Source organism: Merops nubicus, unplaced genomic scaffold (assembly GCF_000691845.1).
Source record: "Merops nubicus isolate BGI_N331 unplaced genomic scaffold, ASM69184v1 scaffold4282, whole genome shotgun sequence".
In the NCBI taxonomy this organism is placed as follows: Eukaryota; Metazoa; Chordata; class Aves; order Coraciiformes; family Meropidae; genus Merops; species Merops nubicus.
The window spans coordinates 123,026-136,224 of NW_008594166.1; the positions used below are offsets into that span (position 1 = coordinate 123,026).

The 13,199-nt window shown below is 37.0% G+C and overlaps 1 protein-coding gene across 1 annotated transcript in view; it reads left to right on the top strand.

The window, feature by feature from the left end:
* MYBPC1 (myosin binding protein C, slow type) overlaps positions 1-12,038 on the top strand; it is a 76,126-nt gene extending 64,088 nt beyond the window's left edge. The window contains exons 25-29 of the mRNA XM_008935657.1: positions 390-549; positions 2,085-2,221; positions 3,123-3,309; positions 9,464-9,503; positions 11,844-12,038. Coding sequence (XP_008933905.1) covers positions 390-549; positions 2,085-2,221; positions 3,123-3,309; positions 9,464-9,474 — 495 coding nt within the window. The 3' untranslated portion in view covers positions 9,475-9,503; positions 11,844-12,038. The remainder of the gene's footprint in view (positions 1-389; positions 550-2,084; positions 2,222-3,122; positions 3,310-9,463; positions 9,504-11,843) is intronic.
* Positions 12,039-13,199: the final 1,161 nt, after the last annotated feature.

A 13,199-nucleotide genomic window follows, 5' to 3' on the forward strand; every position in this document is an offset into this window, starting at 1 on the left:
CTAGTACATGCTCCTACTCTTCCCCTCCAGCCTGCAGTTTTCTTATCTGCAGCAGTACCTTCTCTTGTCAGCAGCATGGACTAGGAAAGAAGGAGCCCACCTCGCCTCACACAATGCAACTTTCGTAATACTTGATGTCCTAAAACAAACCCTGCCAGCCAACAGGGTGTAACAATTCAATTTCCATTTGGCCTTCACTGCTCAGCAGTGAGCTCTGTGCTATTCTCATTATCACTCATTTCACTGCTAGCTTCACTACTGTAGAACTCATTAACATTCCCTTAAAAGAAAAACCGTGCTACCACAAGTCTGCTGGTACCTTCAAACAGCTAAGGGGTGAGAGCTGCAGGGTGCTGCTGGGCAGCTTATGTGCTGTGTTTGTGTCTCAGGAATGGTTCACAGTAATGGAGCACTACCACCGCACCAGTGCCACCATCAACGAGCTCGTCATAGGGAACGAGTACTACTTCCGCATCTTTGCTGAAAACATGTGTGGCCTCAGCGAGGATGCAACCATGACCAAAGAGAGCGCTTTGATTGCAAAGGATGGTGAGTTAATTATCCACCCCTTGCCAAAAGGGAATGGGTGTGTTCGAGGCTGGAAGAGGATGAGAGGTAGAGGCTGTATCTCTAAAGCATTCAGGTGCATTCCTAGCCCCCACACCAGGTACATTCAACAATAAGACTTCTTGGTTTGTCTACATAGTTAGTAGATTTTTATTTTTTTTTTTTAAATCAAAGTGGGACATTTTCCCCATGTTCTGACATTTTCTATGATCTTGGATCTCAGATTAGTGTCACCACTGCCAGATCTGAGTCCAGAGGAGCTGGAAGAGGAGTAAAGCATCTGTTCTGCTCAGTGAACACTGGGGCCACTGCCTCCTAGTGGAGACTCAGCAGCAGCTGTGCAATTGCTCCCACCCATTTCAAGCAGGATCCAACTGATAAGCACAACCACTGCTTCAGGTCTCTTGCAGGTGGAGTTGGACAAATTCCGATTCTGTGGTCAGAAATCCTGACATTTCAGAAATTGTCAGTTTGAAATGGTACTGTAACCTTAAACAAACAAAAACCTGCCCCTTTGTGGAAGGGAAATTCTACAAACAGGTAGTTTAAGGGAAGAAAATCAAACTAAATCACCTGTTTCTCTGAAAGGAAGGAATATGTTTTCCATGATATAGGGGACAGATGACTGGTGGAACCCACACAGACAGGTTGAAGGACTGAAGGTCTAGGCCACCAGACCACAGTTCCATTACTAAAAAGAAAACTACCCCTCTTTTTGAAATGGGATGATGAACCAAAAAAAAAAAAAAAAAGCTACAGAAATTGCTTTTCATCACAGCTTGCCTTGTCATGAGAGCAAATAACAGGTCTAAGCTGCACCGAAGTCAGTATGAGAGAGCTTGGATAAGGTTTCAGTGAAGCAAAGATGTTTAATGATAAGTTGGCACAGAAGCAGATGTCAGTCTGTCCAGCTGTTTTAAATGGCAGCTTAGTTTGTGGGTGAAGATAATTAATTGATGGTAAACTCCACTGCAGTGCAGGGATAAAGTGGCAGTGAGAAACTAGATTTCACCACTGTGACTTTCTTGTGCAGAAGCTACATTCACTCAGGTATCTGCATGTGCATTTTATCTGTTAGTGCACTGTATGAAGCAGAAAGAAAAATGGATTTTTAGATACAGAGCCAGTTTGTAATCAGAACAAACTGTGAAAAGTAAATGGCAATAGAGAACAAGGCTGGCGTGCCAGGCATCCCACAGTACATCAGCCAGGATCCATCCTGTTCTGTAACATGCAGGGTATGAAGGCAAAGACAGAATAAATGTGTATTATTTTGTATATGACCTACCCAGGAAACAAAGAGAAGCTCTCAGACAGATATCTAAGCTATAGCATGACCACGGGCTACAGTCACTTCACAGGCTCACTTCCAGCCTCCTCTACAAATGCAACTATTAGAGTCCTACTGGTACCAAAAGCAGCGCAGATGAGAAATGACTTTGTCACCGTTTAAGATGCTTGGCTATTTAGCTACATTCCAACACTCTTTTTATAAATGTTTTATTTTCATTTAATAGGTAAAGTCTACAAATATCCAGTTTACGATGACTTTGACTTCACTGAACGGCCGTTGTTTACTCAGCCTCTAGTCAACACGTTTGCTGTAGCTGGTTACAACGCCACTTTGAACTGCAGTGTTCGGGGCAACCCCAAGGTACAGCATAGCTCATAACAGTATCAGTTAAAACATGGGAGAATTTAACCTGACACTAAAAACTGTAATACCATCTTTACCATTTGTCTCACAAGTCAGGCTGAGGGAAAAAAGTGTGGCATGGGCTCTAAAGAATATGAAAATGGACCTACTTTACTGTGTTACAGGCAGTACATCTGCATTACAGTTACTAAATCCACAGATAACACAAAGGTCAGAACCTCAGGAAAACACTGGGCTATACTGGCACTGGCACGGATAACAGCTGTACAGTTAATACATCAGTAAAGGTTGTTACTAAAATAAAGCCATGATTATTCTATAAAAAGCTAATTATGCTTTATGCTTTAAGTAAGTGCATCGCAGGAATATTCTGGGAACCGCATTGGTTCTCAGACTCCATATGAAATTAATCCTTTAGTTTCTTGAGTTGTGTCTTTTTGTAATCTATTTTCTGTTGTGAGCAACTGAACTGCCTTAGTAAAATGAGAACTTGGGAATGTTTAAGAACATGTTTGCTGTCACTCTTCACCTTCACAGTTTCGGACTATGAAAATTACTGTGAAAAAACATGCTTTTCTTATTAAATTATAGTAACCAGATGTCAAAACCTATTGCTCAGATGTTTGCTGTCATCACACAGCACCTCTTATACCAATAACACACCTGCATTTATGGCCTTAATTATCTAATAGGAGCTGCATTGAAAAAGTTTTGCCTAAAAACAGACGCATAATGTAGCCCATGTTTACATTTGAGTTAAGAATTAGTTTCCTTTCTGTCAGTACTTTATCTATTTCATCTTATTTTGGGGGTTACTCAATTTTAATGTCACAAGAAGTGGTAAAATATTTCAGTTCATAGGTTTGTGTATGAAGGTTTTCTTTTGTTTTTACCACAGCCCAAAATAACCTGGCTGAAAAACAAAGTTGTTATAATGAACGACCCCAAGTACAGAATGTTCAGCAACCAAGGTGTCTGTACCTTGGAGATCCGTAAACCCAGTCCCTACGATGGAGGCACTTACAGCTGCCGAGCAGTCAATGCACTTGGAGAGGCAGAAGTTGATTGCAAACTGGAAGTAAAAGGTAAAGGGGTTTAAAACATTGAAAATGCCCTGGTTTTTTTGAACACTGTCTACATAGGAGTCAAAAGTATGCAAGACAAATGAAGAAGGGAGTTTGAACAACTTTTTACATTTTCCTGGTTGAAAATAACAACGTAGGACAAAATAAACTATACGAGTTGCTTTGTTTGTTTTTGAGGACTGTGTTTACACTATGTTGTCTTTGTCCCTCCCATGCCGATTCAGATCTTCAGTGATTGCCAGGACTTCTTCACAAGTGACAAATTGGTAGACTGCCACTCTCAGAACTATGCCACTCACCTGACAAATTCTAGTAAGGGTCAACCATAGAGCTGTTTGGGAAAACATGACAAAAATCGTCTTGGATAACAGAGAGGTCGCTGTAGGAAATTGCAAGGGGAGAAGGGAGAAAGGTGGTTCAGGGCAGACTTCATCTGCCTTCATCATTAAGCAGATCAAACATTGGCTTCCAAGGAAGTTTGTTAGCAAAATAATGTAGGAAAAAGCAATACTGTTCCCAAGGAAAAAAGCTGCTTGATATAACTGGTGTATTTGTTTTAAGAACACAGTATTCAAAACTATGGATTTTGCAAATACAGGGAGAGGACATAGTAGCTTAGCCTTCTACAATGGAAGACATACAATTATTTTCATTAATAGATAAATTGTATTAATTCCAGGTAGTTTAGCATTGACCGAGATATCATGAATAGCAATAGGATTTGGATTGGACTACTGATGAATAATGTCAGGACCATATGTTTTAGAAAATTTCTTCCTAGGAAAAGATGGGGTCATATGGACTAACTCCCATCAAAGGCTTTTGTTTCAACTGTGTAATAAGCTAAGTATTTCTGGAAAAATAAAATAATCTGAGGTTATAAGTAAGGAAAGCTGCCTAAAGCCATCTTATAGGAAATGTCTACCTCAGGAACTTAAGAGGGAATTTAGGCTAGCTGGATATGGCTCTAGTGATATTATTTCCATCATGCCAATCTATAATGAAAACCATAATATTTAATATCCTTATGGATTGTAGTGTGTTTGTTTTAGATTTTGATTTCTATTTTCTGTATTTTCTATCTTGTCCAACAACTTAAATCTGCCAGCAAGAAGCCATCACAATAAATGTTTGGCCTATGACATTGAATATTTAACTAATGTAATGAAAATATGCATAATATGTTTCTTAATTTTCATTATTTATTTTTAAGGTACTGTGTTTAAAAAAAAAAGGTGGTGTCCTCAACCTGGATGTATGATTATTTTCCTTATCATAAGCAAACTTTCTATTTCACAGCATAACAGAAGACCTCATCACCGGAGAAGGTTGTTTTATCTATTTTTTTTATGCTGAAAGGCCAAGTCAGTTTGCTATTTCATTAGGTTTCCTAAGTCTCCAAGCCCTAAAGTTCTCGTGCATGTTTACAGTCATTTGCAACTTTCATTTTCAGCATTGTGCTTGTAATACAACCAAACCCTACATTTTAAATACAAGAAGATGTTTATTTCTGTCCTTTGTTTTATAAAGAAGTTTTTATATATAATGTGCAAAATACTACAAAACATTTTTAAGACAAGAAATATTTTAACTACTATCTCTCAATTTTAGAAAGTCCAAACTTCGAATGTTGCCAAGGATTACATATTATTCTTCACTAGTTCCCTTCCCAGCTGTTGTGAAATATAGATGCTTCTGTTGATCTTGGAATTTTTTTTCATTGAATATCAGGATGAATTTGTTTGCTGGTTTTGAAGTGTAATGCAAATACCATCCCACCATTCAGGCTCTCTTTTGCTATGCAGCAGTTTCCAAGAATTTATTCACCAGCAGTGGAAGCTGCTCTGTGTTAGTCTGTAAGAAAGAGGTGGTGTGGAGAGATTTTTGCTTTTGATCAACACTCATGGGGAATTTAATCCCTATAGAAGTCATTATGGACATTTATGGACAAGTATCTTAAATTGGCTGGGAATGCTTAGATCCTTTTCCAGTCAAGTAGAAGTAATGTATCTAGGAAAAGAAGCCACAGTCCTGTTCATTAAAGAGGTCACTATGTACAGCTGAGATTATGTCCCTGATGATTTTTACTGACAAATGTTTAGTTAACTTTCCTTTAGGGTAGACAACAGTCAGAGCAGCAGATTTCCTGCAGAGATTGTAGAGCCTTTCGTAACCAAAAGTGTTTAAGAGCTTTTGTGCCTTTAAGAGCAGCTTAGAAGAATGACAGTGCACTAAATGACATCTCAAGATTACTTCTAGCTCTGTGAGTCTGAGATTTTGACCAAGTTCTTAACATTACAAAATACCCTAGCACTTTGATCAGATTCAAGTATCCCTCTGATCACTGATGCCATGGGAAACCCTGGATAGACACATGGACTTTGCATCATGTCCCGAAAGTTGTACTGATCACCCTATTAGCTGGTTGCAACACGTCCACAGCCTCAATTTCTCTGGCACCTTATCTTGGGGTTCCAGTTGAACATACCTTTGCTACTGTAATAATGAGGTTGTATGAATTAGATTAAAACAAGATTTAGTTCATACTTCCCCACTTTTAAGCAAAACCTCTCACACCCACTGAATGGCTTGCAGCACAGACATTTTGAGACTCAAAAAGCTTTCCTTCTTCCCAAAGAAAGTAATATTTACTTTAAAAGATCAGCTTTGCATCATACCTGGAAGAAATACTGAAAAATGCAAGTTGTCAGAATCCCACCTGGGCTGTGTATTGTTTCTCTCTTAGCTATGTGATGGGCTAGTTCATTAATCTAAATCCTACCTCCCCTAGTTAATGGTTGGTTTTTGAAACCAATTTCATATCAACCACCACCTTGTGCAGTCCCAGTCCCTCCCACCAAACTTGGTATTGTAGTTCCCTTCCAATAGTTTGGGCTGTGAGGGGTCACCCTTGCTCTGATTCCTCTCTCTATCCTGGCAGGTTTAGCCATTACTTTTGACTCCTTTTTGGAGCCTGCTTAGACAAGTGATTTATAGAGCTTAGAATTAGGACAGCTGCTGTAAGGGTTCAGTGCTGACACTCTTAATATGACTGGCAGTTCAACTGATGAATTCAAAGGGAATAGGATCAAGTGAATACAGCAGCTGTAGCTTGGCAAACCAGGGTAGGCTGTATGATAGGTTTGCTATATGATATAGACAAATGCAAATGAATATCAAAGGTTGGCGCATAAAAATATAATTACATCTAATTACATCTTATTTCACTCTTCTATTGACTTACATGTTGAATTATCATTCTCTGATGTTTCCCAGCCTGTTTGTTCATTCAGGAGGGCCCTTCAGATAACTGCTGATCAGACTGATGCAGAGCAAAGGCTTACGGATTTCTGACTCGCTGGAAATGGATTGCAGTGTGTTTGTCTTTTCATATGTATTGCTTTAAACTCATTCAGCTTTATTCCAGCAAGCAACAATCAGGTTCTGGATTTGTAAAATCATGAGATACAGTTGAATGTTGCCTGAATAAGACCAACAGGCTCAAGGCTATGCTACCTACCTCGTGAACATACTAGCTGCAGTACTGTTATTAGCATGACTTAACTACCCAAAGATCTCTAAAGACCTCTATCCCATGCAACAGTATATATTGTAGCAAGTGAATTTTCCTTATGTTGGCTAGAATTTCTTTTATCCATATATTTCTGACATATTGGAACTCTGAAATTTATCACGCATATACACATATATGCATGCTTGGTTCTATAAATCTCAAAGAACTACTCAAACAACAGTCTAGGATTTCCAATTTTGCATACTGTTTGAACAACTGAATAGCTATGAATACTCTAGCTATTAATACTATCACTATGCTACAATTTTCTACTTTTTTAGCCATTTGCTTACATTATTTTAGGTGTAAAATTAACACACATCCCCCTTAATTTTTACTTAATTCAATGGTCATTTCCTGAAAAAAAATCTAGTGATAGCTAGGAGCACAATAGTAAAAATAATAAAACCTTATTCTGTCTTCACAAAAAGGTTTTTCATGTACTGATCTTATTTCAGATAGATAGTACCTCATTCTGTTTTAAGTTTTGTTGAGTGATCTTAAAGATGGCAGTCATATGAGCTGCTCGGTACAACTGCACATACAATGGGGGTTTTTTTGTAAATATGTGTGGTGTAAAAAGTCATGTAATAGATCATAGAGAAAAGAATGTCTCCATATATCTTGAAAGATGATGCATCTTCTACATCATGCAGAATTTCACCATACACATTTCGTACTCATCTTACTATGGAAAATAAGGTACCTACCTTTTAAGTTTGCTGAGGTAGCTCCCTAAATATGACTGTAGATTTCCCATTATAGGCAGTAAGGAACTGAGGTTCCTTACTGAGGAACCAGTTTCACCAAGGTCAATGGAAAGACGCAGATAAAGTGTCATGTTTATTTTATCATGAAATAAATGGGTTTGGAGAATGTTTATCTTGAGAGCAGAATCAAGGTTGGGGATCACTGTAATAGGTTGATGTTACAGAAGATGCTGTATGAGAGGGTTTTTTTTTTTTTGAAAGATGTTAAGATCAACTGGAAAGAATTTCAAATGCGAATAAATACCACTATAAATATTCTAATTCTGCAGTGATATATCATGGAGTAATTAACCCAGGAGAACCCATCTTCTTGGCGGGGAATAATCAGGTTTATAATAAGCATACTCCTCTGGACATTCCATTCCCATTCCCTTCCTCTTTTTCCACATGCAAACGCATTTTCTGCATGCAAAGTGTGTATTTATTTGCTTTTTTAGATTAAACTAGCTAGTGTCTCATGGCATACAGTGTCTATGTCACATGAGCAAAGAAGGCCAAATTAATCAAGAATAAGGGTATTTAACATCAGAGTTACAAAGGTTTCAGACATATTTCTGATTTGCCACTGTGTATAGAGCTACCTGTACCTATAAAGAATTTATTTAATGACTGTGACTACCTTTGACCAGAACACTTACATCTTTCCAGGAGGCAGAATTTGCATCTCAAAAAAACAACTCTCAGTTAGTTTGTAGCACTACTGAAAGAACAGAAATATTGTAAAGTCATATGCTGTACTTAAAAGGCACTTAATTACACTTAATGTGTAATTATTTATTACACATCAGTTGTTGGATACAAGTTAGTGCTCAGAATGATAACCCATGATTGTCCTTAACGTACAGCACCTAAGGATGAAATCTCAATCCAGCTGAAATTAGTGAAAATGTTTTACTTATAAGCATATGGTTTTACTTCACTTCTTCTAGAACTCATTTCAAATTCAGGTTCAGTGACATTTAAAGAATTTGTTTTTCTATAGAAATCTGTTTGCTTGTATCCTTGCCCAAATCCAGATTAGTGACAGTGAGTTTTTAAAATAACAGAGGTGTTGAGAAATCAGTCTGAAGTACATTATGCATACAAATTTACTACTTCAAACCTAAAACATGTCAAGAAATAAGGCTAGATAATGTTCCTGTAGTTTTTGAAGTAATTTTTTTAGAGGTATTTTTCTTAAAAGGCTACAATAGTACAAAGTTGAGAGCTGTTATATACATAGACATATATAAATGTACATATATATGAGTGGTTAATAGTGTCAAAATGTTTAATTAAACACAAGGGCTCCTATAGAGTAAATAGCATGCTTTCAGTAATGTAAACGTGGATATGTGACAAAGTACATACTTTAGTGTACAGGTATGTAATTAGTCTGTTACTTGATTATTTTGCCTTATACAGTTTCAACATATATATATATATACGCTTCAGTGTTATGCGTGTGCTTTTTTTCCCTGGTGGAAAATACTATATATATATATGTTTGTTAGCTTCTTTGAAGCTACATTTGAAACTTTTATCATAAATGTCAGTTGCATAATTTGGTTCCAATCTATACTTTAGACTAATTACAGGAGTTATAGTTACTTGTACATATTAATATAGCTTTTACATATTAATGACAATTTTGAAGTGGAACTGGATCCCTACCATTTACTCTTCATGTGCTTCTATTCCTATGTATTTTACATGACTAAGGATTAAAACATCTTCTTGACATAATTACAAATATAATTTCACTCAAAATTTTCTCTCTACTTTTGTGTTTCCGATTAAATTGTTACTTTTCTTTCTCTCTCTCCCTTAGTTACACAGTAAGGAATTTTGAATGTATATTGTCACCTAAGGTAAGCTTTCATATGACTCTTGCATATGAAGCTTATGTCTGTTTACACGTCATACAACGTCTGCCTAGTATGGCATGATTTTCATTATTTCACTTAATGAAAATGTTTTTTCAAATGAGTAGCAGGATATTTTTAACGTATATAAATCCAGAATTTTTAATAATAACTGCTTGTTACAGTAATTCCTCTTAGTAGTATATCCCACTATCTTCTAATAGTGCATGTTTCAAAGGAAATTAATAATGCATGACTTAGCATGATTAATTAGCTTGAATAAAATGCAAGTAATAAAAGAACATTTTGCATCTATGGTCAGTTCTTTTCATATAGGAATATACCTCTACATAAATGAAATATTTATTCCACAGGTAATTTCATTTCAAAACGAATTATTCATATCACAACTTGCACTACATGAGTTGAAAAGAATGCTGAAAAGAATGCTGAAAAGAATGCTAAAAAGCATGCTTGTTTCTTTTTTTTGTCTGTATTGTGCATCCACCTCATGTCGGGAGTGAACAGTTCTGCAACAATGACAGTGTCAAATAAGATCATTCAGTCTCGTAATCACTAGTAACTAATAGCACTTTAATTGGATAATCCTTGTGTTAATAAAGGTGCTAAGTTCCTAAAATCTGTACTCAGGATAAATGCTGTATATAAGTATCAGCTCAGCTGCATTTAGCTGAAGCATTCAGACAGTCATATCTTCATCCTGGCAATGTACTTTTGCTTTAAAGCTTTTGGTGTGTTCCAGAAAAGGCTCAGAAGGTAAGTGCAGTGGATAGTTTTGCAATTTGCAGAACAGAACACTTGTGCAGGTTTCTATAAGGAATAGTAATGATACATAAATTTCTTACAACAAATACTACCCTTCACCTTGACAAAGGGCAGACTCTGAGGTTTTTAGCAAAATATTTATCTCTTTTCCCACTGTTACTTCCAAATGTCATTTAATTTCAATGAAATTAACAGAAACACCCATGTGCTTAGTTTCCATGACATTTTTTATCAACGGCATGAAATTTTACTTGTAATTTGGATCATTGGTATTAAATTACTGCTTCCACATCAGTAGGTCCTGGGGTTCTCCAGATGGTCTGTTAGACACTACATACATATTTTTCTGGACACTGAAAGAAATATTTTGTCTTGGGTTGCTAAAGTTATTAAACGGTCTTCAAAAATCTTTTGCCTTATCCCTTTTTCCAGAACACTAAAGAAAAAATTGAGTACTTCCAATGGCTTTCTTGTAAGCCCAAGTTTCTGTTATAGCAGTGATTTAAAACAGGTTTGGTTCAGTTTTTTTACTCATGCTGTTTAAGCCACAGTCATAAAGCACAAAGGCTAGGAATGGTACTTCTAATACCTGTTCGGTGAAAATTGTCTCCAACTATCCAGTCATCATAAAAGCAGAAAATTAGGGCGGGGAAAGAAATAAAAACAGTTTCACAGAGACAAGAAACTAAGTTTTGGCAGGGCTGGAGGAAGCGCTGAATACAACAGGCCCCAATTTGTCAGCAGGACTTGTGAGCATGGACACTCACTGCTGCAGCTAAGGAAGATGCTGGCCACAAGTGTGGAGTAAGTCTGTCCTTTGAGATCACATACCAGTATCTTCAAGCCCTGGGAAAACTCCAGAGCTACCAGGGGATAAACACCTGAATTTCAGGTGACTTGATGTGGTCTATTTTTTATTCAAAAGCTAATCCAAAATAAATCTTCAGACTTCCCCACAGATGAAAGTTTTGACTTTCATCACCTCTCTCTGCAGTCTAAAGGCACCTCTGTCTAAAGTCCTTCTTTTTTAATGTGATTCTTTTACATATGTCATCTCACCTGTTATTTTCAAGCAACATGGTAAATATTTTGCTAAATACTTATAAACCATTATAAGACCCAACACTAGAATAACTGGAATGTCTCTGCATGTTTTCTACCACTCATCATAGTCAATTGTTTTCTACATTGTTCCCTCTGGGCTGACTTCCATCTCTGACTATACTCCACCCAGCCTGATGGAAATCTAGGAGGGCTACTTGAGCTGAAGCTTTCAATAGACTATTGCATGGGGTAAGATAAATGAATATATGACACCCTAAAGAAGAAATTCACCCTGTGAAAGAGGACAGGCAAGTTCTGTATAGCACAGAGATTAAACAATGGTTAATTCTCGTGCCAGACTTTTGAACAGGGATGAATTTTATGACATCTCAAAATAAAGTATGCAGTAGGGACTGACTAAATCTTAGTTGCTTACATCAGAAAATAAAGCTACAGAGTTGTTCCTGTAGGGATTTTCAACCTAAATCTGAATGTTGTCTTATTCCTTGTTTGCAGGTGGGCTTTCGTTCTTCAGACTGCTGATGGATGGAGTGCCTCCGCATATCATTGGGTCATATATGCGTGAAGTGCAAGCAGACAAAACTGAGAGGAAGTGAGACTCCGTCCACAGTGTTTCCTCCCATGCCATGGAAATTGCTAGCAGAATTACAGCATTTTAGTTCTTGCAATGACAGAACAAATGTGTGGTTGGGGGGTTTGTTTTTTTCTTTTTTCCTTTTTTTTTTTTTTGATTCTTAATTGTTGTTTTGTTTTCTCTACCTGCTCTTACTGAAAAGAAAGAATACGCATGGATTGCTTTGGGGTTGAAATGAAACGAACTGAAGACACACATTTTATAATGTTCAGCTTTATTTTCTGTTTGATATTGTGTTCTGTTTTTTAATGAGGAAAGAGGAGAAGCTGTGTAATAAACCCAAGGAGACAGTCAGTTTGTACTTGGTGGTATAAAACATATCTTTCTCTTACTGAAAGTACCTTTATTAGCCAGTAGCTGTGCAATAAGACCCTTGGAATACATACCTCCGATAATGTATCTTATTCACCTGAGAATTGTTTAACAGAATATGGTTTTACTACAACATAATTAATACATATGTACTTAATGATCACTTAACCAGAACATATCTTCCTTTAGAAGTGTTGGTATCCTCTATCTGACCCATCAGTCTCTCAACTGAACCAAAATTGTTTTATTTAATGTAGAATAAATATGAAGTGTTTAAGACCTATCAAGTTCTTTTGTACTATTTTTAACTTTTTTTTCTGTCTTATCTTACAAAATTTCTCATTTAATTTCCACATACTGTAAATCAGGGACGTTAGCTCACCCCACTGAGTGGTAAACGGAATCAGCAGTCACCTAACCCAATGGTTACACTTTAAGAAAAGTGACACAGAATGTGAGTAAGGATAAAAGCTACAGATGCATGCAATTTTGTATCCATGTGTTTTCAGTATTTTAAATATTATAAATGTCAACCATCATTCTGGATCCACCCCCCTTCCTCAGCAACTCATGGAGCTGTTGTAGGTATCATAGCACAACAGAGACTCAGACCACGTCACTAGCGAGTTTACTGTGCAAGGCAAAAAAGCCTTAGATAAGGTAAAATGGCTACAATATTTTTCCAACTCTATCTCCATTAATCTTCAAGTATTTCAGGAGTGGGGGCGGTTGTGTGTAAGTCTCCAGCAAACTCTGAAGCACGTGAGACACAAGGCCACACATACTTTGGCCGGGTTGTTGATTCCACATTGCCCTGTCACTTATTTTCCAGTTCTTGCTCTGGCTGTATAGATAGGGTAGGTTATGTGCTTTCTGACTAATGATTGATCTCAAATTGCAGCTTA